The 24,905-nt window shown below is 44.2% G+C and overlaps 2 protein-coding genes across 3 annotated transcripts; one reads left to right on the forward strand and one right to left on the reverse strand.

Annotated features, from left to right (window-relative positions):
• The first annotated feature begins 647 nt into the window (after positions 1–647).
• COQ5 (coenzyme Q5, methyltransferase) lies at positions 648–16,291 on the forward strand. Of its 2 annotated transcripts, XM_036081990.2 has the most exons (7): positions 648–868; positions 4,997–5,146; positions 8,341–8,562; positions 12,267–12,373; positions 14,649–14,737; positions 15,322–15,433; positions 15,512–16,291. In XM_036081990.2, the coding sequence occupies exons 1-7, from the start codon at positions 667–669 to the stop codon at positions 15,611–15,613; spliced, it is 984 nt and encodes a 327-aa protein (XP_035937883.1). In that variant the 5' UTR covers positions 648–666; the 3' UTR covers positions 15,614–16,291. The 2 variants fall into 2 exon arrangements, with proteins under 2 accessions (XP_035937883.1, XP_077917035.1); XM_078060909.1 differs by lacking the exon at positions 4,997–5,146.
• A 2,316-nt stretch (positions 16,292–18,607) lies between these two features.
• DYNLL1 (dynein light chain LC8-type 1) lies at positions 18,608–21,042 on the reverse strand. Its single transcript, XM_036081995.2, has 3 exons — positions 20,934–21,042; positions 20,597–20,734; positions 18,608–19,032 (listed from the first exon to the last, which is right to left on the reverse strand). Exons 2-3 carry the CDS (start codon positions 20,726–20,728, stop codon positions 18,895–18,897), a joined length of 270 nt encoding a protein of 89 aa, XP_035937888.1. The 5' UTR covers positions 20,729–20,734; positions 20,934–21,042; the 3' UTR covers positions 18,608–18,894.
• Positions 21,043–24,905: the final 3,863 nt, after the last annotated feature.

Below are 24,905 nucleotides of genomic sequence, written 5' to 3' on the forward strand. Positions count from 1 at the left end.
ATCTGCATTTTAAAGATCAAACCAGGGGCGCCTGGGTGGCTCAGTCGTTGAGCGTCTGCCTTCAGCTCAGGTCATGATCCCAGGGTCCTGGGATCGAGCCCCACGTCGGGCTCCCTGCTCAGCAGGAAGCCTGCTTCTCCCTCTCCCACTCCCCCTGCTTGTGTTCCCTCTCTCGGTGTGTCTCTCTCTGTCAAATAAATAAATAAAAATCTTAAAAAATAAAAAAAAATAAAGATCAAACCAGGTGATTCTTAGGCACATCAAAGTTTAAGAGAATTGACCTTGTAATCTCTTGCCTTGTAACCACAGGGTACCTTAGTTTCCTACTTCTGCACCAGAAAACAAGAGTTACTGGTTATCTTGCGAGTTAGCATTCATACTGCTGCTTAACAAGATTCAGAGACACGGCCGCTGAGAGGTGATTGGGGATTATCCTAAGGTCCCTTCATTTCTGGTGAATTCTATATTCAAAGTGGGAAGAGAGAGAAGAAGCGATTTCCGGTACTCAAAAACTAAGTAGCCTCCGGATCCCAGAGGTCACACGCATAACTCCCTAATAAAGGGTTTCAGGACGCCTTAGGCTAATCATGTCTCCTACCGGCCACCGTTGGCCCTCTAGCGATGCAACACTACGTAATATCCGGCCGCCGTCACCCTACTGCCAAGATGGCGGCCCACAGGAGCTGCGCTCTATGGAGCTACTGCGGTCCTAGGTGGTCGTGGGTGATGCGGTGCTGCCGGCTCCCCGGGTTTCGTAGCTCCTGGCCCAGGGGCCCGTTGGGTGCGCGGCACTTGTCCCAAGAGAAGCGGGAAACGGAAACACATTTCGGGTTTGAGACTGTGTCGGAGGAGGAGAAGGGGGGCAAAGGTGAAAGGGGCGAGAGGGCGGGCGGAGGGATCTATCTGCGATCTAGTTTCTTCTGCTCAGCTAGGAGTTGATTTAACGTCGTGTTGACTCGGATGCCGTAGCCTGTGCAGTCCTGACCTCCAAGGAGTCCCCCCGCCCCCACCCTACCAGCCTGACACCGCAGAGCTTAGATGCCTCCTCTTTTTTTTTTTTTTTTTTTTTAAAGATTTTATTTATTTATTTGACAGAGAGAGACACAGCGAGAGAGGGAACACAAGCAGGGGGAGTGGGAGAGGGAGAAGCAGGCTTCCCGCCGAGCAGGGAGCCCGATGCGGGGCTCGATCCCAGGACCCTGGGATCATGACCTGAGCCGAAGGCAGACGCTTAACGACTGAGCCACCCAGGCGCCCAAGATGCCTCCTCTTGTTAAACACAGTAATTATCACTAAATCCCAAAAACTGGGTGTTTATGATGTGCCAGGCACCATGCAGATTTTATTCCCAATTTTCTTTTTTCTTTTCTTTCTTTTTTTAAAGATTTTATTTATTTGACAGAGAGAGAGAGAGAGACACAGCGAGAGAGGGAGCACAAGCAGGGGGAGTGTGAGAGGGAGAAGCAGGCTTCCCGCTGAGCAGGGAGCCCGATGCGGGGCTCGATCCCAGGACCCTGGGATCATATGACCTGAGCCGAAGGCAGACGCTCACACAACCGAGCCACCCAGCACCCCTTATTCTCAATTTTCATTTCAACCTCCGAACAATGGTATTGTTATCCCCAAGTTACACATGAGGAAATTGAGACTTCGAGATTAAACAAGAACTTGCCCAATTTATGTAAGTGGCCGAACCAATCTTCCAACCCACTTTGGTGTGACTACAGAGCTCATGTTCTTCACCTCTTGCTAAAGGGTAGGGCCATTTTTTATAGAAAGGAAAGAGAAAACTATCTTCGCGGTGCCTCAGCTTCCAAATTGTGTGAGTAGGAATAATAGTAACTTTTCTCTTAGAGTTATAATGAGGATTAGATTACTTCATACATTAAAATATTTTGAATAGTGCCTGGCACTTTGTAATTGCCCAATAAAGGTTAGATATTGTTGAGCAGTTTTTGTGTCCAGCATTGTGCTATAGGCATGTGAAAGGAAAGGACTGTTTTAAACTCCAGCTGTACCATTTATAATGGGGAAGGTATTACGTCCATTTAACAGGTGGATATGGTGAGGTCTGAGAGTTTCCTTCACTTGGCCTGTGGTCACCCAGGAAATAAAGAGAAAGAAATCACAATGGAATATCCCATCCTCTTAAAGACTACTACATTGTCTTACGTCTGACCTCAGCCTTACTAAATACATACCTCTACTGTAACTCTTTGAATATTGATTTTAAATTTATTTCACTGGAGTGAATCCCCAGAAACTCAGGACAGTGGCTCATTCATGTCTGTATTTCAGTGCCTGATGCACATTAAAAGCTTGATAACTGCTTGTGAAATAAGAGAAGCCAAGTAAAAGGATAGTAAACTTAAGGACTTGAAACCTTTTAGAATACTTTACATCAATTCTTGTAAATACCTTATAAGGTAGAGACTAATAGCCTGATATTATAGATGAAGAAACTGTTGAAAGAGAGATAGTAAGTCACTTGCCCAAGATTTTGCTACTAAGTGGCAGAGCCAGGGATTTTAATCTAGGTGGGTTGCTTCCAAAATGATAATAATGCCTAACTTCTGTATTGTACTTTACAAAATATAAACAATTTTTCAGGGGCACCTGGGTGGCTCAGTCGTTAAGCGTCTGCCTTCGGCTCAGGTCATGATCCCAGAGTTCTGGGATCGAGCCCCGCATCAGGCTCCCAGCTCGGCGGGAAGCCTGCTTCTCCCTTTTTCCACTCCCCCTGCTTGTGTTCCCTCTCTCACTATGTCTCTCTCTGTCAAATAAATAAATAAAAATCTTTAAAAAAAAAAAACGAAAACAGTATTTCACACACACAAGCAAAGAAGAGGTTATCCACTGAGCTAAATATATATCTCCCAGATGGAGACGCAATACTGAAGTACAGGCAGTCTTCCCTTTGCACAGTAGTGCAGGACTGTAAAAATGACCATGCACGCTGAAATCATGCACAGTGATATTAATAATCAATGGGGAAAATTACAAATGTCCTAGGACCTCTAAAAATTATTGAACATCAGGGGTTCCTGGCTGGCTCAGTCAGTGGAGCATGTGACTCTTGATCTCAGGGTCGTGAGTTTAGGCCCCACATTGGGCATAGAGTTTACTTTAAAAAATTAAGAAATTATTGAACATCAAAAACTCTCTTTTTGTTAGTTATAAATGTATAGAGAAATGAAATAAATAGTAAAGTTAATATTTAGCAAACTATAAAATTAGGTTTAGTTTTAACTTAATGTAAGAATTTTTAAATTTTAAGTTTGTTTTTTAATTAAAATTCTAATAAAAAATTAGAAACATTACGTTGTTTTAGTCCTTCATAAAAAATATGTACCAAGAGTAGTTTGAACAGTGTTTGCTACCTTCTGGTCATATAATTTACAATAGGGAGCAAGCATCTTCTCTATGCCTTGGTAAATTGCCGTACTGCTTTCTAAATTTTAATCAGCTTGTAACATTTTATCCTTTCACTGTCAATGTCATGAAATATCTCCAGGAATTCCTCTAGGGTGAGATTTTTTGCTGGCATCATTTCCTCTGGGACATCTTCATCCTTTTCATCACAACCACATCCTCATTTATATCCATAAGTTCATCTTCACATAGTTCTTCTGACTGCATATCTAGAGTCTCTCGAGCATCAACGTTCCCACAGTCAGCTGTTTCACCTATAACCCCATGGCCATTTCACTTCCAGTATTACCACTTTTCATTTCTTTGCAGTGCTTTCATTTTCGTTGGCCAATTTCCTCTTTCAATTACCTAGTTTTGTAAAATCCCACATGTGTTTAAAACTGAGAGATAAGGAGGTAACACATCTACATGCTTTGCTGTGTGTGAACTGAATGACTGATGTGTAGTGACCTATCAAGTGCAAACTGAAAGAAGTGACATAATTGGTTACTGATCATGATGCATGTCTGTTATTTACAGAGTGACTTATGGGCTGAAGAACTACCAGTGAAGTTTGTACTTTATGCGGTTACTCACAGTTAATACACCGCTGCACATGAATGATGTTGCTGGGGGACTGGTGTTGTTTAACTAAACCACAGTCACTGAAATTCATGTATGTCGGAACCATGCAAAGCAAAGATTGCTTATACTCGGTGGGTTGAGCTGTAGTGTCCGTGAATACCCCAAAAACAAAACAAAAAAAAGCAAGCTTGGAGATCCTGGGGTTGAGAAAGGCATTCAAGATTGAGTTCAGGAGGGGCGCTATAGCCTGCTGATTCAGCAGAGGACAGTGATGTCGTGGATCTATGCAGCACGTTTCATTTGAGAAACAAAGCATCTCCCCTTCATTACCTAATTCAGCCTTATAGCAGGGTGATAGGGAGCTGGCTCTGAGTTTTTCATCTTATGGGCAGAGAAACAGGTATAAAGAAGTTAAATGCAGCCTGTGTTTTAAAGTGCCTTAAATAGTAAATTCCTTCTCCCACTAGACCAGATTCCATATTCTCCCTTGATCCTGTCAGATTTATGAGATTTATGAGGGCCCTCTGCAGTGTGGCTTGGCCCTGATTCACATCTTGCCATTCATCTGCCCACCTAATTGTACCTGAGCTTTTTCTCTGGGATCCAGGCAGGGATGAGCTCAGGCTTTCCCATCCATCAGTCATGTATTTCTAATGATTCTGTTGTTTTCTATTATAATAACCATTAGAAAAATTCCATTACCCCCCCCCCCATCCTCTAAGAAATGGAAACCTACTTTGTACCAAGTAAGTGCATGGGGTAGTGGTCCTAGATAAAGGTAACTAAGACAGCAGAAAAGAGGTTGGTTTCTTACATGAAGTAACTAAAGCCTTTTTTAAAAGAGGTTAAGGGGCAGATTTGGGTATCAAGCAGTATAGCTTAACTTCACCTGACAAAGACGGGCAACTTCAGGGGAGAAAAGCTTCCTCCTCTCTCATTTAGGACTTCCCCTAGTTAATCTTGTTAATAGCACAATTGTGTTTTATTTCTCCTGTGTCAGTCTATCATGTGTTTGAAAGTGTGGCCAAGAAGTATGATGTGATGAATGATATGATGAGTCTTGGTATCCATCGTATTTGGAAGGATTTACTGCTCTCGAAGATGCACCCGTTTCCTGGGACCCAGCTGCTTGATGTTGCTGGGGGCACAGGTAATGTCCAGCCGAGTATCCTCAAATATCGCTGAGCACCTTTTGTAGAAATTAGTGTCTCTTGTTGGAATGAGCTAGCTTACCTACCATTAGGCTGAAGATGGTAATTGAAAATCAGCACACTCCTGGGGCGCGTGGGTGGCTCAATTCTTAAGCGTCTGACTTTGGCTCAGGTCATGATCCCAGGGTCCTGGGATCCAGCCCTGCATCAGGCTCCCTGCTCTGCGGGAAGCCTGCTTCTCTCTCTCCCACTCCCCCGCTTGTGTTCCTGCTCTTGCTCTCTCTCTCTCTCTGTCAAATGAATAAATAAAATCTTAAAAGAAAATCAGCACACTCCTAAGAAAGGTTTACTCTTTTTAACTAAATGTCACTCAAAAGCACAAAATATCAGCTTTATGCCTGTCATTTTTCTTTCTTTCTTTTTTTTTTTTACTTTTTATTATATTTATTTTCTTTGACACTAAATTAATATTTGCATCATTGGACTGGAAATCCTTAAGAGAACCCCGATAGAAAAAAAAATTATCCTAAGACTGTGTTAAAGAATCCAGTTCTCTTGCAGTTCAAGTGCTTGGTGAATATCAACCATACAAAAAGTGAAACAAGAAAAGGATGCCTGTCATTTTTCTAAAATGCACAGGGTTACAAAGTAAAAAGATCACTTTTTTACTCCAGCGACATCTCACCATGTGAATGACTTTTATTTTCCGTTTAACCTTTAATCCACTTTCCCTCTTTCTTTGGGGGGGATGCCCTTTCTCATATTCCATAAGCTTTCTGCCTAATCCATTATCATATCAGAAATCAAAAGCTCAATTGTTTATACATGGTCCTTTGTTACTTGGTGCACACTAGATATCTGGGGAGAAAAACGTCATGGGTTTCTACAATGCATCTTGGTGATGTTATTATATGGTTAATGTACATGTTAAATTACATTAGAATAACGGGTCATATAATGTAATAATTTGATAATCTATACCAATAGAATAATATAGAATAAGAAATGACAGAGGAACAATCTCCATGTGTGAAACATGTTTATGTGTGGCTTTGTTGGTGTGGTCTTCTCCCCAGTGGAAACTCAGAAGGTAGTAAGACACCTTGCTCAATGGAGGACAATTTATTTATTTATTTTTTTATTATGTTATGTTAATCACCATACGTTACATCATTCGTTTTTTTTTTTTTTTTAATTTTTTTTTTTAAATTTTTTTTATTTGCGAGAGAGAGAATGAGAGAGAGCACGAGAGGGAGGAGGGTCAGAGGGAGAAACAGACTCCCTGCTGAGCAGGGAGCCCGATGTGGGACTCAATCCCGGGACTCCAGGATCATGACCTGAGCCGAAGGCAGTCGCTTAACCAACTGAGCCACCCAGGCGCCCACATCATTAGTTTTTGATGTAGTGTTCCATGATTCATTGTTTGCTCAACGGAGGACAATTTAACAGAATCTATTAAAATCTAAAATCTTTATGGTCTAGGATCCCACAATTCCAAATCTCCATATCTAGTCTAAAAAAAAAAAAAAAAACTTGCACAAAGATACAGCTCCAGAAAGGCTTCGGTCAGAGCTGCCTACTTCTGTGTCTTCACCTGCAGCATTACTACGTGCTGGCAACTGCCCATTTAGAAAATGTAATTGGAAGGTAATCCCATGTACTAAAAAAGACGTTTTAAAAATATATAGCTACAAATATGCTCACTGCATCATTTTTAGTAGTAGTGAAAACTTGGAAATAACCTATTTCTGCCTCAGTAAAGAAATTGTTTTAAATTAAGGTACACCCATTCTATGAAATATCATGTAGCTATTTAAAGAATGTGGAAAACTTATAAGTACTGATGGAAGGTTCTCAAAGACATATTCAGTGGGAAGAGAAAGAAAACAAGTTGTATAACTATGTGTATAATATGATTCCTGTGTTTTTAAGCTGTTTCATATAAAAGATTTAAATATATAGGAAAGGGACTGGAGAATACCTAATTTGTTGAAGAGACTAGAAAAACTTAAGGATATATTTCTTGCAACTGGTGTAAGAAAAACAAAGACAAACAACATTATAAGAAAGGAAATGTGATCCTAGAAAGCACTGTCTTGGCCCAAACAGTATTTACCTGGTCACAATAACATAAACACTTTTCAGCTTGTAGACTCCAGCAAAGCACAGAAGACAAAATTATAGCTACTGAACAAACAGTATGTTATCAGTCTTGACAGTGTAAAAGTGCCCACAGTAGAAGGTTGAAAGGAGTCAAGAGGTACCATCTGTAATCTATTTCATCTATTTCATCTATTGATGAAATAGAAATAAAATATTAGTCTGTTACTCTAGTTTACAAAAGAGTCTATGAGGGACTATGAAATGTGATCTAAATATATTGGGAAGATAGAGGCAAGCAGAGATGAGGGGTGAGACATCATCATAAATTTGGGTGAGTCTTTTATAGCAAGAATGTGTCCATGCATTACTTATGCAATTTTTTAAAGGTTTTTAAGAATATTAGAAGTTAACGGGGCACCCGGCTGGCACAGTCAGTAGAACATGGGACTCTTGATCTTGAGGTCGTGAGTTTGCGCCCCATGTTGGGTAGAGAGATTACTTAAAAATAAAATCTTGGGGCGCCTGGGTGGCTCAGTCGTTAAGCGTCTGCCTTCGGCTCAGGTCATGATCCCGGGGTCCTGGGATCGAGCCCCACGTCAGGCTCCCTGCTCAGCGGGAAGCCTGCTTCTCCCTCTCCCACTCCCCCGCTTGTGTTCCCTCTCTCGCTGTGTCTCTCTGTCAAATAAATAAAATCTTTTAAAAAAATAAAATCTTAAAAAAAAAAGAATATTAGAAGTTAAAAAAATGTGTTTTTTTTTTTAAAGATTTTACTTATTTGTTAGAGAGAGCACAAGCAGGGGGAAGCAGCAAGCAGAGGGAGAAGCAGGCTCCCTGTTGAACAAGGAGCCCAACGCGGGACTCCATCCCAGGACCCAGAGATCATGACCTGAGCTGGAGGCAGGCACTTAATTGACTGAGCCACCCAGGCACCCCAATTTTTTTTTTTTTAAGTTACCATAGAAATGAAGAGACACTTCAATTTTTGGATATTCCTCAAATCTTGTACCTTTGTCGCTCTGTTTGGTTTTGGAAATGTTGGATTTTTGCGTGTGTTTATGTTTGCATCTTTCCTCCTGTTGGCTTCCCACAGGTGACATTGCATTCCGGTTCCTTAGTTATGTCCAGGCACAGCATAAGGGAAAGCAGAAGAGGCAGTTACGGGCCCAGCAAAATTTATCCTGGGAAGAAATTGCCAAAAAGTACCAAAGTGAAGATGATCCTTTGGGCGGTTCCCGGGTTGTGGTCTGTGACATCAACAAGGAGATGCTAAAGATTGGAAAGCAGAAAGCCCGTGCTCAAGGACACAAAGCTGGTAAATCCTATGGGAAGTAGACACAGTGGAAATGTTTGTGTGTTTATGAAGTAAGATGGGATATATAAAAGGTTGAAGTGCTTTATTTTCAAAAACATATAGATAGGCAGGAGTCAAAGATAATTTGTGTGCCTGAATCCAGTTCGTGTGCTGTTATGTACATTATTTCGGCAACCCAGGGAGTTAGTGTGATGACCAGCCCCATGTGATGGAGCTGATAACCAAAGCCCAAAGAGCTGCTTGAGTAAAGTGCCTCTGCTCAAGTAACACAACTTTTAAACGGCAGATCCCAAATCGGAGCTGAGTCTTGGGATCTTAGCTCTTGGACTCTGAGACGGAAGTTTTGCTTTCAATTCCCAGCAACTCCCTGCTGACCCCAATGTCCTGTTTTGGAGCCATCCCAGTCCCCGTCAGTACTCAGAGGGTTTGACGCATGTGGAAGCTGGGAAGGTGCTCTGCCCTTAACGCGGGAACTTGCGCTTCGTACACAAGCTGTTACAACCTTCGGGCTCTGCCTCCACCTCCAGGTTGGGCTCTTTGCTGGCCGTGCTCCAGAGCTCCCTGTTGGGCTGGCTAAGGCTTTATCGGATCTGCATCGAGGTCTACAGGCTTTCCCCACTCAGTCTTGCTTCCTCTTCCTTTTATCCAACCCCAGATGTTCTCCCCACAAAGAAGACCCCTTTTGCACTCCTCCCTCGTCTGGGCATCTGTTCCTCCGAGGCCCCAGCTGATAGAATTAAAGAAACCCCCGAAACAGTGCTCCTGTCAGCAGCAGATAGGAGAGTGACTGCATGTCTCGGGGAACCCACTGCAACCTGAAAATGGACAATTTGTGCCCAAGCTTAAAGAAGTAGATTTCACATTTTGCTGTTTGTTTTCATCTCTTAAAATACTCCCCCCAACTTTATCAAGTAGAAGTAAGGGTGTGGCTGTGAGATCCAGCTCTCCGGAGCCACTGCCCTGGCCTCTCCCCCGCTGACCAAGCCCTGCAGGCAGCTACGTGAGGCAGCGGTCTGGGACGAAGAAAATAAAGGTCCTCGGGTCAACCTCAGGGTCCTGTGCTTCCCCTCCCCCCAGGAGTGACTATGGTTATTTTAGTTCAATTCTTCCTCCTCCGCCCCCCACCCCCAGAACAAGCTGCCTAGACGGACCACAGCCCACTTGGCCTCCAAGATGAAGGGCTCTTTTGTTAACCCTCAGTGCTGATCAGAAAGCAGACAGTCCTTAGTGTTTTTAGACAAAGGCACTATGTTTCCTTACTCCTACTGAAAAACTTGTTTCCCTTCTCTCTGGTGCTCAACCATAAGGAATGGAGAACAAGGATAGAAATGATAGGGAATGCTCCATTTCTGGAATCATCCCTTCCATAGCATAGCTTGTCCTTCAGCCTCTCCTCACTGCCAAGACAAATCCACTGGCATATGAATTATTAAGTGCTGCATAGGCCAGTTTTCCTTATCTTTCCTCCTTGCTTCCTCAATGTCCAAAAATGATGTCTTTGTAAAAAATATCACACGAAAAGAGTTGAAACTAAGGAGGATCCTAGAAATTATTTTGTAATAGTAAGTTAATGAGAAAGGTATATTTATGTATAGCACTCTTGTGTGTTTTATTTACATCTTATGTGGATGGAGCACTTCCTCCCCAAATGGAAGTTCTGAGGGCAGGAGCTTTTTTTTTTTTTTAAGATTTTATTTATTTATTTGACAGAGAGAGTTAGCGAGAGCAGGAACACAGCAGGGTGAGTGGGAGAGGGAGAGGGAGAGGCAGGCTTCCCGCCGAGCAGGGAGCCCGATGCGGGGCTCGATCCCAGGACCCCAGGATCATGACTTGAGCCGAAGGCAGACGCTTAACGACTGAGCCACCCAGGCGCCCCGTGACATCCTTATTTGTAAATTTTTGCATGCATTTATTAATTTTTACCTTCTATATAACCTCGGACAAGTGTTTAAACTCTCCAGATCTCAATTACCTTATCTATAAAATGGTAGAATAAAAACCACCTTGTAGTAGGAGGTAATATACCATAGCTATTGAGAACACAGGCCCTGGGGCTCCTGGGTGTCTCAGTGGTTAAGCGTCTGCGTTCGGCTCAGGTCATGATCCCAGGGTCCTGGGATCAAGCCCTGCATCGGGCTCCCTGCTCAGCACGAAGCCTGCTTCTCCCTCTCCCACTCCCCCTGCTTGTGTTCCCTCTCTCGCTGTCTCTCTGTCAAATAAATAAAATCTTAAAAAAAAATTAAAAATAAATAAAAAAAAGAAAACACAGGCCCTGGGATAAAACAACCTGATTTCCAATCCATCTGGGTGATCTTGGGCAAGCTGCTTTCATCTTCCTGATACTCAACTTGGCTCACCTAAAACATGAGGAGGATAGTAAGAGCTTTCCCACGGAGTTAGTATGGGAATGTGATAAGATAATGTGTGTAAGGTGATAATGTAGACCCTGCCATCAATGGCTCAGAGCAGTTGCTATGATGATGATGATGTCATCAATGTCATCCTCCTAAAAATCAAATAGCTGGTTCAGAGGATATGGTTTTTTTTTTTTTTGAAAGATTCATTTATTTATTTGAGAGAGAGAGTGTGAGCTGGGGGAGGGGCAAAGGGAAAGGGAGAGGGGAAGCAGACACCCTGCTGAGCACAGAGCCCCACACAGGGCTAGATCTCCAGACCTCCATCATCTCCAGATCACGACCTGAGCCGAAACTAAGAGTCCACTGCTTAACCGACTGCTGAGCCACCCAGGCACCCCAGGGAATCGTTATTTTTAAGGGTTTTGTTAAATAACTGCTACTTTGCTTTCCAGGAAGGTTTTCATTTACTTTCCTCTATAGAGCCTTCCTTCTATATTGCATTTTATGTCTAATTTGCTGCAAGTTGAATAATGTTAAAGCCGAATCAGGATCCTTTAGTGGACATAGCTACCCTGTTATAGGGTTGGTTCCCTTGGGTGTTTTCTGAATTTGTGACCAGATTTAGGGTCTAGACACTTTGATTCTCCAATAGAACCAATATAACTAGGCTAAATTCCATACTTAGAATACTTCCAATGATCCTCTGAAGTTGGTACTATTATTAACTCCATCTTACAGATGAGGAAACCAAGGCAAAGTAGTTTATTCAAGCTTATACAGCTAATAAATGGTGAATAAAGCTGGAATTAAAATCCTGGCAGTCTAAACCCCAGACCTGGGATCTTAACCATGGTACTTTACACAAAACACTTAGTTGGGTAAAAATTGCTTGAGGGTGGGCATAACTAAGTATTCATCAGGTTCTTCTCTGAGACCCATGGGGAAAGAACTTCCTGCTAAACTTGAAGAAATTCAGATTCTCAGGCCGGGGTGACACCTTGAAGACAGCAGCCAGGAACCCAGTGAGGAAGGCAGATGTGTGATGGTTTCTGATACCACACGTATGGTTTTCCCCAGCACCAAACTGTTCTCCAATTCTCCCACACCAACTAGGTGTGCAATAATTCAGCTCAATTCTGACACTGACTCGCAGAGTTAGTCTCAGATTCCGCAGACTGCCCCCACTTCAGAAGTCAGCCATCAGTGGGGTGTGCGGGCTGCCCACACTTCTGCCTGGCTGACTGCAAATTGGGGGATTCCCACAATGCCCTCCTCAGGTTTGACAGTTCACCGGGTACCTAAGAGACAGCGACCCAGACTGAGACCAGAAATGATTTTCTCTTTCAGGACTTGCTTGGGTACTGGGAGATGCTGAAGAACTGCCCTTTGATGATGACAAGTTTGACGTTTACACTATTGCCTTTGGGATCCGGAATGTCACACACATTGATCAGGTGGTATATATGGCTGCGTCTTTAGCCTGTGTGACTCTTGTGCTGTTAGATCTCCTGCAGCGGCCCCACAGAAAATGAGGAAAGAGGGAGGGATTCTTCTCTCCACCCAGCTCTTGAATGGAATGACTATTTCCGGCTTAGGGGTTTCAATCCTTGAAGTTGCCAATTTCCTAGTCACAAAATTGAATAAGACCCAAACCACAGAGCAGATCCCCATAGAAGCCTTTGTTGCCTGGGTTGGTATTCACATCTTTGAGCTGTCAGTCATGCTCTGGCATTCCATCTGTTTCTGCTCACTTGTGAAGTTGTCTGAGCCTGAGTTTGCAGATCAGAGGCGTTTCCAAAGCCAATACAGAAGGCACTCAAACACTTATTTTGGCAGAAGGTACCTAGAGTCATGGGTTCCTCCGTAGGGAGAAGGGAACATTTAGCTCTTAAACCTTTTTTTTTTTTTTTTAAGATTTTATCTTTAAGTAATCTCTGCACCCGGCGTGGGGCTCCAACTCCCAACTCTGAGATCAAAAGTCTCTACCGACTAATCTAGCCAGGCACCCCCTAATGCAGCTCTTCTTCATTTCTACTTCAATATTCTATCCCAAAGCATTTGAAGACAATGTGCAAGGCACCACATTTTGTTTTTGTAATGGGGGGCTCCAGTTACCTGGTTCCTCTGCTTTCAGTGAGCCATCTTTATGGTGCACTTCAGCTTGATTTTTATGACCTGCCCCTTGTATGCAGTTTATTAGTTCTTCTAATTAAAAAAAATTTTTTGAGTAGGTTCAAAGTACAAAAGGGTATGTCAATGAAAGTATGCCTCCCACCCCTGTGTCCCAACCATTCAGTGCCTCCTCTCCCTCCCTCCAATTACCAATTTCTTTTTTTTAAATTTTTTTTTTTTTTAAGATTTTATTTATTTGCGAGAGAGAGAATGATAGAGAGCATGAGAGGGAGGAGGGTCAGAGGGAGAAGCAGACTCCCTGCTGAGCAGGGAGCCCGATGTGGGACTCGATCCCGGGACTCCAGGATCATGACCTGAGCCGAAGGCAGTCGCTTAACCAACTGAGCCACCCAGGCGCCCCCTCCAATTACCAATTTCTTGTGTACCTTTGCAGAGATGTTCGGTGAATATTAAACATTTTGCTTTTTCTTTTTTTTATACAAATATTAGCATATGAAATTTTGCCCATTGCTTTCTTTCCCTTAAAAATATATCTTGGGAGATTTTTCCATGTCAGTGCATAAAGAGCCCTGGCTCTTCCTTTTTTTAAATAGCTGTGTAGATTCCATTTATATAGACATTTCATTATTTTTTTTTAAAGATTTTATTTATTTATCTGACAGAGAGGGACACAGCGCGAGAGGGAACACAAGCAGGGGGAGTGGGAGAAGCAGGCTTCCTGCAGAGCAGGGAGCCTGATGCGGGGCTTGATCCCAGGACCTCTTGGGATCATGACCTGAGCCAAAGGCATATGCTTAATGACTGAGCCACCCAGGCGCCCCTGGACATTCCATAATTTAACCAGTATCTCATTAATAGTTAAGATGCTTCTAATCTTGTGCTGTTCAAACAGTGCTGCAGGGAATAACCTATATGCATGTCATTTCTACAATAGATGCTTTTTTTTTTTTTTTTTGGAGGGTGGGGAGGAGCAGAGGGAGAGGGAGAGGGAGAATCTTAAGCAGGTTCCATGCCCAGCATGGAGACCGATCTCATGACCCTGAGATCTTGACCTGAGCCAAAACTGTCAGATGCTTAACTGACTGAGCCAGCCAGGTGCCCCTACAACAGATGCATTTCTATAAGATAGGTTCCTTGAAGTAAAATTCCTAGATCAAAGAGGATATCCTCTTTAAATAAGTAATTGTAGGGGCACCTGGCTGGCTCTGTTGGTTAAGGGTGATCTCAGGGTTTTAAGTTCAAACCCCATGTTGAGCAAAGAGTTTACTTAAAAAAAAAAGAAAGAAAAAAAAGAAAACCCCGAGATGAGCTTTTAATAAATAAATAATCAAAAGACAATTGTGAAATTGGCCGCCATGTGATTGTACCAATCTGAGTACTCCAAGTAACCTTCTCTTCATGGGCAGCAGAATGCCTATAAAATTTAGGATATCGTAGGGTTATCTCTGCTGCTACAGCTTTCCAACTGAGAATGCCAAGGGATCTATGGGAAATGCTAACTTTTATAATGCCCATCAAAGTTAAAGCTGTTGCGGCCTCATGGAATTGAGTGAGTTCTGCTGAGGAGTGTGTTCTCTTGTTCCTTGTCTTGCTCAGGCACTTCAGGAAGCCCATCGAGTCCTGAAACCAGGAGGACGGTTTCTCTGCCTGGAGTTTAGTCAAGTGAACAATCCCCTCATATCCAGGTTGGCACTGTTAACAGGGCTTTATTCTCATTGGCTAGCCAACGGTTCCCCATCCCAAAACGGACATAAAACAGCCAGTAAGCGATAAGCATGAACCTCATAGTTCAGAGTCTCTAAGGGTCAGTGCCACCTCAAAGTCAGCCAGTTCTGAATGACAACACCTAAGCCAGAAGAGATTCAAACCAGCAACCAGAGGCTCAGGTTGGCCCACAGATATATTTTGTTTGATTCATCGTATTTTAAGAAATTGACTTAGATGTTCGTATTTAAAAATCAGGAAGTTTCACATAAAAGTCTGAGTTTCCAGCTTCACTTGAGGAACCATATAGGGCAGTGCTGAGCACTTACTCCCACATGGCAGTAGTCAGAGCTGAGTAGTACCTGCCCCTTCTCCACTTTTATGCTACTTCCTAATTGCACCTGTCACCACATCCTCACTAGTCCCTACTGGTCTTACACCCGGCCCACATTACTTTCAGGGACTTGACCCCTATAGGCATTTGAATTTATAACTCCACGCTTAAACCTTCTTGCTTCTGATCAGGGGGCATGTTCTAATCTTAATCTTTTGCCTTTGTGTTTAGGCTTTATGATCTATATAGCTTCCAGGTCATTCCTGTCCTGGGAGAGGTCATCGCAGGAGATTGGAAGTCCTACCAATATCTTGTAGAAAGTATCCGACAGTTCCCATCTCAGGTACAAAACTTTGATATTTTACAACAAAGGCCCTGGAGTTTAAATCCAGGTGATCCTTGCTGTATCTTTGTGTTTTAGGAGGAGTTCAAAGAGATGATAGAAGATGCAGGTTTTGAGAAGGTGACTTATGAAAGTCTCACATCAGGCATCGTGGCTATTCATTCTGGCTTCAAACTGTAATTCCTTTACCATTCTGGAGTGTGAACCAGTCACACCCTGTCGAAAGCCTGAAACTGAAGGAGAATCTGGCTAGTGAGACCGGCAGCAGAACATCTCCTCTTAAGGTCATGTGCCTTGGACTCATGTTCTGACGTGACCAGTCTCAAAGTGTTAGAAACAGATCCCTGTCACCCTACTGCGGCTTTCACTACGAGCTGCTTCAGGGCTTCTCCCAGAGATACTTGCTCTGTATTTTTTGCTCAACTCCTGCTAATTTTTCTTGGCTGTGCAGTGTGTGGTTAAGGTAAAACCAGCACTACTTCTCATTTTTGAAGTGCATTTGTAGCTTCTCTGCTGGTGCTGCCTTCCACAGGGATGACGACTCATTTGAACCCAACGATGATTTGAACCAGAAAACATCCTAGCTGTACCTGAGTCAATCTCTCAGCCTAGGACTAAGTCTGGGGCCAAAAACCAAGGCCCAAGTCAGAGTGCTAACAATCACAACTACAATTATGAACTGCATCACTAAATGAGTTTACAATTTGTGTGGTATTTGTTATTTCTTCTTGGGTGGGGGAGTGAGGAAATACATTTTTGTCATCACTCAGTCCTCTTCTACCAAAAACTACTATTGGATCCTCAATGCCTGTCTTGAAAAAACCAAACCCTTGATGAAAGAATAAATGTTCCAGAAAACTCCTGCTTTCGTGTTTTATGTGGAGAGCTTCTTTATCAGAATACATTTGAAGGGTTTTATAGCCAAAGAAGAAAAAAAAAAGTTTGAAAACGATCTAGCCTAACCCCCTTCGGTACTAAGGGGCAGAGCTGGGCAGAGAGCTCTTGTCTCCTTAATACAGTCCAATGTTTGATGTTAAAATGAGGCCAAAAATATTTTGAATGTGGATTAAGCTTATGGTTTTTAAGGGGCTTTGCTAAGACATTGCAGAAAGCAAACTATGACTTGGCTGGCCATTTGTTAATTGTGGATAACTTAGTTCAAGGCTATTTCAAAAGCCTTTAGATATGCTGACTCTAGGCCCAGCACAGTAGGGGTCATTTCTGTACCTTCCCGCACAAGATCTTGTTTTGCCCTATCATTAAAAAGCTTTCACACACAGCTATCTATACACAACCATCTCAAAGAACAGCAAAGAGCATCCAACAAAGTGCTAAACATTAAAAAAACTTTTAGCTTACTTTTTCAGCCAGCTGGAGCCTGTTGGCCTTTGAAATTAGAATTAACAAGGAGCAGACGCTGAAGGAATTTGATAAACCATCAACCCAATCCTATCTCTCCGGCGAAGTGGTTTTTTCGCATCTGAATCAAAAAATAAAACTTAAAACCTGCCACTTCCAGGCAGTAGATATGGGCCTGATAAATTTAAACCCCCAATGTCCAGCCATTTGTGGACTTAAATCAACTCTAGGGTCTATTGCCAGAAGACTATTTGGAAGTAGGGCTAACTGACCAAGAATGATACAGCTTTGGGGGCTTCGAATAGAAACAGGTCACTAAAGAGGGAAAGGAGCTAGAAAAAAGATGAATTATGGAACATCTTCAGTATGTTCATATAAATACAAACCTAAATCACCTCAGTTACACTCCTGTTCCACAGAACCTCATCCTTCTTTCCTGCAAAAAGCAGGGGGAAAATTTTTCTCCCATTTTAACTGCCACAATAAACAGGAAGACAATTTTTTGCCTCTCTACCCTGAAACGTTCCCAGTCCTAACCTAGCTCAACTTCACTACGATTCCTAAAACCCCAAGTTCTAGTAGTAATAATCTCCCAAAGATGTTACAACCTAATGCTGTTTTTTTTTTTTTTTTTTTTAAGATTTTATTTGACAGAGACACAGCGAGAGAGGGAACACAAGCAGGGTGAGTGGGAGAGGGAGAAGCAGGCTTCCTGCTGAGCAGGGAGCCCGATGCAGGGCTCGGATCTTCGATCCCAGGACCCTGGGACCATGACCTGAGCCGAAGGCAGATGCCCAACAACTGAGCCACCCAGGCGCCCCCCTAATGCTGTCCTTAAGATGGAGTCATTTCAACTCTATCCTCTCCTTCTGTGTCACAGTAGCCTGGCTGCTCAGAAATCCTAATTGCATCTCACAGACCCAAAGTTTAAAACAAAAAGTGTTACCTCGTGTGAACACTGAAAACATAGGGAGACTAGAAAGCCAGGACCCTCGCAACTTCCCAAGAGGAGTGTGGGTTGTTTCAGCCTCTGGCATATTTCCTTTATGCCTACAAAAGCCAAGTCTGCTATATTTGATTTTCTTCCTAGAAAAGACTTAAGTCTTCTTAAAATTGATAGCAGGAAACCTTTAATGAAGGTTACTTATCCACAGCCTTAATTGGGCCTTTTAATGAAAGCTTCAATTCACATTTAATTGTAACAGGGTTTCTAAGTATAGCTAGTTAAAGCACAGCACAGCAGGCTTACACATTTAAATTCCTGCAGAGACTTTATTGGAATCACATGGAGGGCTGCTGCTCAAAAACGTTCATTTTCCCTTTTAAGACCCCTTTTAATCTGAGTGTCCTTTTGGGACAGGGCAGGAAAAGGGGGTGGGGGCGGACAGCCTAGAGCCCAGCAAATTTCTCATTAGCTCAACTCTGTTATTGCCTTATTTTACAGGCAAAAAAAACAAAAAACAAAACAACTTCAATAAAGTTCTACACATTCATCACCACCACCTGAGGCCCAAAGTCCAGAACACCCTTTTAACAAAATGAGCACTTAAGGATAGTATTTATCAGATTAGTAATGAGATTTAACCCAAAAGTTTCTGTGCCATGTGTTTCTCAACATGCACTTCTGAGCAGTAGTCTTCCATGCAGGACAGCTGCAGGATGGGGTAAAGTAAAGACTCAAGATGAGCACTATGAATAGGCTAGTCTATTACATCCCACAGAAACTCACTTCAAGGACTGACCCCCACTAACCTACTCAAGATTAAGTGATAAGCCATTTTCAACCCTAGATTTGAACAAATCGTAACTAACACACACTTCTCCAACAGATTTATTTTGAAAGGAATGGATTTTGAGGAGAAAAAACATGGGGTAGAGGTATGGAATAGAAAATAAATACAAATGTAAGCTGTTTTGCTAATTGTTTTATAACCACAACAAATTTGTACAGAGAATGCCCTGTACAAAACAACACAATAAAGGTTCAAAGATCGAGGTGTTCCCCTAGGCAAGGCTGAAGATTTCAGTCTCTGGTATTTGGAATTTAGGCTGCAGTCCTTGGTTTTGGATGGATCACTGGGTGTGTGACACAGTCCATGCTTTTAACCAGATTTGAACAGAAGAATGGCCACTTGGCCCAGGTAGAAGTAGATGAAGTGTTTGGTTTCATGTGTCACATAACTACCGAAGTTCCTCCCCACGATGCAGTGCCAGGTGGGGTTGTACTTCTTATCAAACTCCTGGTGGGGGGAGAGGGGGAAAGAAAAAGAACACTAGAATTTCAGTGCTAAACCAGAGGTCAGAGTTTGCCTCCCAGATAAGCAGAGCCTGTAGGGGCAGAAAGAAGGAACGTTAGCATCTGCAAATTCTTAGCATGAAAGAATGTTCCCCAGCTCCAAGTCGCCTACATAGTGCATTAATGCATACATACTTGCAGTCTGAGCTAAGCTGAGAATGGGGGCTGGGGAGGTAAAAGGCAGTAAGGGCAGCCTCATAGGCAGGGCACTTTGTTATCATGGTAATTTCGCCTTCATAGCTCCTATGATAGTCTCGTTAATTGACAGCAGGTGATAACAGTTCTAGTTTATCACGTTATGTGTAAACAGAACAAACGAAATTATCCTCCTGTAGGTCATGCACCACAAAATCCAAAATGGTAAATATTTAGCCCCAAATACCCCATTCCTTAACTGCACTCCAGTATCAATGAAAACAAAAGATGTCCGAAGCGCAAAGCCTCAATACGCATTTAAACCACTGTGGATCAAAATTTAAAGGGCACCAGATACTCTGCCATCCACTGTTCCACCCACAAAAAGAATGCTAGAAGCAGAATCTGATGGTCACCTGTCAGATTTTATCCTTAATTTCAATAGCGCTCTCTTCCACATCCATCCTGATGGTGCTAATCTATCACCTAGTACACAAAGATAGCAAACTGCAGGAACAACTTTCCCTATTCTCCTCAGCCAAAGGGGCTCTGAGAACAAGAACGCCTGTGCTAATTTCTTCACTAGGTGACTGTAGGGCGGGCGCCAAAGCCAGTCTTTCTCTATGTAAGTCTTACAAGTCTCTGCGAGGAATTACACAAAATTCGGCTCTCACGCTGTATGCAGCATGAACATCTTTTCCATCTACTGGAATAACGTTCTTAAAAGTTAGAGGAACCCACTGCTGCGTTTGTCAAAAAAGGTATCTGTTCCATCTGTAGTCTTTCATCTTCCCATTCTCAACTAGGAACCCTCCCACGGCTTAAGCTGCCAGTTCCCTTCCCTTCCAGAAAACACAGCTCGGAGAAATTGGCAGTCCTGCCAGCTTTCTACAGACTGCCATTTACCAAGCCCTCACCCCAGCCCCCTAACCACCACTACCACCCACTTTCCCTCAACTGCCGACTAACTCCCCACCGAAAGGCTGGCAAGATCTCCCTCCGGCCCGGCTGGAAACACCCACGCAGCTCCCCCCCTCCGGAACACCCAGATGGATCCTCCGCGCAGGAATCATGCAGAAGAGGGGGAACCGCTGCTCCCTGATCCTAGAAACCGTTGCTAGGTGGCGCTTTCCCCCTGCGGAGCTGGGTAATAAAAAAACTTCGGGCGCGGAGGGTCTGGTCTTCTCATCAGGAGCGCAAAATTCATCTGCGTCCTTTCTGGAAACCTCTACACCCGAGCCGCCCTGCGTGCCTCCAAGGATGTCTGCCAAGCGCTCTGGGGACGCAGGATCGGGAAGAAGGACTAAGTTGTGACTCGCCCCAGCTGCGCGCAAACGGCCCGAGCCCCCCCTGCCCGCGCGCCCCGTCCTCACCTTTTTAATATGGGCCGCAATGTCCTTCTCTATGTTGTATTTCTCCAACGCCTGAGTCGCACACTCCACCGAGTCCTGTTGCATCTCCTCCGACATATCGGCGTTTTTGATCACGGCCTTTCGGTCGCACATGGTTACCTGGGGGGCGAGGCCCGGGCAAAGGGTGAGGAGTTGGGGTGTAGGCTGCGCCTGCGAGGCGCCAGCTCCCCCAGCCCGCTCCTCCCGCCCCCCACCCCACTTCTCAGAAAGCGCGGGCCGCGCGGACCGAACAGCGGGAGAAGTCCGGCGGGAGATGTAACCAGGCAGCGAAGCCCCCCGCAGCCCCCGAGTCTCTCACCGAGGAGCAGGGGACGGCCAACTGCAACGGTCTCCTGGGGGAGGGGCTGGCGACACTCAGACCCGGCAGGAGCTACCGTCGCTACCGAAGCCGTGGCGCATCTAAGGAGCCCCACGCCAGCCGCCGCCGCCTAGTGCCTAGGCCCCGCCCTGCTCCCGTCGGCCCCGCCCCCGAGGACCGTCCCCATTGGCTTGACGCAGCCCCCAGGACTCTCCCATTGGTCCATAGACTCAATGGTTCCCTCAGGATCTTTCTCCTGCATTTTGTTGCAGACCACAATGCATCTCTCGCGGCGTCGGTTGCCCCGGCAATGGGCCGCACGCGGTGAGGCCCACACACCCCGAAGGTGGAGCTGGGGCGGGGTCGCGAGGACCACCCAGAGACTAGAGGGGTGCGGGGGGACTTTGTGCCCAAGCCAAGAGAAGTGCCTCCAGATTTTCGAAGGTTGTCCCAGGGTGTGTTCTCGAATATCTTGGGAAGTTGGGTGTCCTACGTACCCCCCACCTCCACCCCAAGTCCAAAGGATTTAAGGATTCTAAGTGAGGTAGCCACTCCGTTCACTTAAAGGGTATTTCTGAAGCAGGGCTGGCTTTATGGGCGAGTAACCAGGGCAGTTGCAGAAGAGGGGCCCCAGGGCTTGGTTTAATGCTCTACTCTCTCATTCTTTTTTTTTTTTTTTAAAGATTTTATTTTATTTATTCATGAGAGACAGAGAGAGAGAGAAGCAGAGGGAGAAGCAGGCTCCCAAGGAGCAGGGAGCCCGATGTGGGACTCGATCCCAGGACCCTGGGATCATGACCTGAGCTGAAGACAGACGCTTAACCATCTGAGCCACGCAGGCGCCCTCTACTCTCTCATTCTTGAAATTCTTAATTTTTTTTTTTTTAACAAGGGACCCCACATTTTCATTTTGCATTGGGTCCCACAAATTATGTAGCCGGGCCTCTTTTGAAATTTGGGGGTGGGTGGTAAGGTCTTCAGGAATGGGAGAGGTTTCCTTATTCTGGCTGGGCAAGGAAGACTTCCTTTAAGGGGCTAGGGTTTGGAAGTGCTGATCCCAGGTGTGTGTGGCCCGAATGGGGCTTCTTGCTCGTTGAGGCAGTCTTTCCTGTGAGGGAGTTTCTTGGTTGCGGATTTATCTCTAAGGCGGAAGTACCCTAACGGATAGAAGGGCGTCCCTCAGAGGTACTTTCCTCTGGCTTTGGGAGACTAACCAGTAAGTGGTCTTGAGAGGTTGGGGAGCAGGGTCAGATCAGGATTTAAATCCCAGCACTGGGACGCCTGGGTGGCTCAGTCGGTTAAGCGGCTGCCTTCGGCCCAGGTCATGATCCCAGGGTCCTGGGATCGAGTCCCACATCGGGCTCCTTGCTCAGCGGGGAACCTGCTTCTCCCTCTCTCTCCCTCTGCTTGTGCTCTCTCTGTCAAATAAATAAAATCTTTAAAAAAAAAAAAAAAAAAAAAATCCCAGCACTGTCATTTACTAGCTGATTGAATCTCAGTTTTCTTATCCGTGAAGGGGGACTGAATATAAAAGGAAACCACTTCCTAGGCATGTTGAAAATATTAAAGGAACTGATGCTCTTGAAGTTCTTCAGCGCAAGGTGTGGCATTGTAGTAAGTGCTCGGTGCATCTTATCAAAAACTATCAGCTTATGGAACTATCCCAAGAGCCACAGCAAGATTTTGACCAATCCTTAAATGCCTATAATGTGTTTTTTGCACTTCCATAAACAAGTTACCAGATTCATCATGCAAACGGAAGCTTTCTGTTTACATTTCTGCATTTTCCTTCTTGACCATTACTCTTGTTAACCCAGAGCCCCTTATAACAATTGGACCAGACAGGCACACAATTCCAAAGAGAAACAGATGAGAATAATGAGAAGAGCTTCAGGTACAACATATGCGTATCAATTAAATAAAATTAAGAGGCGTTTCCCAGTGCCAGGTTTCCAGTGGAGGGATTATGGGTTTCAGAAAATAGTTCTGTATGGTGTAAGGAGGAAGAAGTTGGGTTGGCAACAGGGGTGAGGCTGGGTTAGTGCTTCTACCTGACTTGGGTGTATGATTCAGAGCTACGGAATCTCCTTATGAGGCCAGAGCCTGAATTTTTCTTGGGGGCCTTTACTTTACATGAATATGTTTGTATTTACTTTTTTGAAAAAAGATTGATTTATTTGAGAGAGAAAGCATGTGCCTGCACCCCCGGCTCAGGAGCAGGAGGGATGCGGGCGGGGAGGGAGAGGAAGAGAGAGAGGGAATCTCAATCTCACAACCCTGAGACATGGCCTGAGCCAAAACCAAGAGTCAGACACTCAACTGACTGAGCCACCCACGTGCTCCTATATTTATTTTTCATATATATATTTTTTCAAATATATATATTTATCCCTCTGATCTATGGCTTGGCCAGCTTCTCCTTGTTTGAATAGAAGGAGCTGAGAGTAAAGTATATGCCATAATAAGAATAGCAGCTGTTTATTGAGTGGTTGTTTACCACCAAGTGCTTTCATTCACTCGGTTATTCCTCACAACAGCTGGGCCTGGGACCCCTTTCCTCCTGTCTCCCTTTTGGCATAGCTGTCTGCTCATTTAGATTTCAGCTCAAATGCCACCTTCCCTGACCTCCCATCTCTACGTGCCACTACCACCACCCTTTAGTGACTTTCTACAACACTTGTATTTCCTCCATTGTACCTGCTTCATTTATTCCTTCAGAGGAATTATCTCGTATTTATTTGCTTGGTTACTGTCTCTCTGTCTCTGTCTTGTTCACTGCTGTGTCTTCAGCATCTAATTCAGTGTCTGCATTGAATTTATAGTATGCATTGAATTAAATTTACATTGAATTAAAATTACCAGGTCTTATGTTGCCATTTTACAGATTAGGACATTGACTTTCTCAAGGTCACATTTTTTGTTTAAAGATTTCATTTATTTATTTATTTATTTATTTTTATTTATTTATCTGTCTATCTATCTATCTATCTATTAGAGAGTAAGAGAGCACAAGTAGGGGGAGCAGCAGAGGAAGAGGCAGAAGCAAGATCCCCGGTGAGCAGAGAGCCTGATGTGGGGCTTGATCCCAGGACCCAGGGTCATGACCTGAGCCGAACGCAGACGCTTAACTGACTGAGCCACCCAGGTGCCCCTCAAGTTCACATTGTTAATAAATGAATAAGTTCCAGGTCTGGATGATCCTAAAATCCATTCTCTCTCTCTCTCTCTCTTTGTTTTTAATTGATTTGAGAGAGAGAGAGAGAGAGAGGGAACGGGAGAGCACAGGCAGGGGGTAGGGCCAGAGGGAGAGGCAGAAGCAGACTCCTTGCTGAGCCAGGGAGCCTGACACAGGGCTGGATCCCAGGACCCCGCGATCATGACCTGAGCCAAAGGCAGGCGCTTAACCAACTGAACCACCCAGGCGCCCCTTAAATCCATTCTCTTAACTTCGGTATTATCTTAATATATTTAGCTGATTAGACAGTCCACCTTTTTCTTATTCATAACTTTGAAGAAAAGGAGTTTGAAATGGGATGATGTTGGGACGCCTGGGTGGTGCAGTCAGTTAAGTGGGACTCTTGGTTTCTGCTGTGATCGTGACATCTCTGTGCTTAGGGAAGAGTCTGCTTGGGACTGTCTCTCTCTCTCCCCCTGCCTCCACCCCCACCCCACTCCACCCCGTGCTTGTGCGCGTGCTCTCTCTCAAATAAATAAATAAATAGATAAATCTTTTGAAAAAAGAAATGGGGAGCGCCTGGGTGGCTCAGTTGTTAAGCGTCTGCCTTCAGCTCAGGTCATGATCCCAGGGTCCTGGGATCGAGCCCCGCAGCGGGCTCCCTGCTCAGCAGGAAGCCTTGCTTCTCCCTCTCCCACTCCCCCTGCTTGTGTTCCCTCTCTTGCTGTCTCTCTCTCTGTCAAATAAATAAATAAAATCTTAAATAAATAAATAAATAAGGAAATGGAATGATATTA

The sequence above is a fragment of the Halichoerus grypus genome, chromosome 13, assembly GCF_964656455.1.
Source record: "Halichoerus grypus chromosome 13, mHalGry1.hap1.1, whole genome shotgun sequence".
NCBI lineage: Eukaryota > Metazoa > Chordata > Mammalia > Carnivora > Phocidae > Halichoerus > Halichoerus grypus.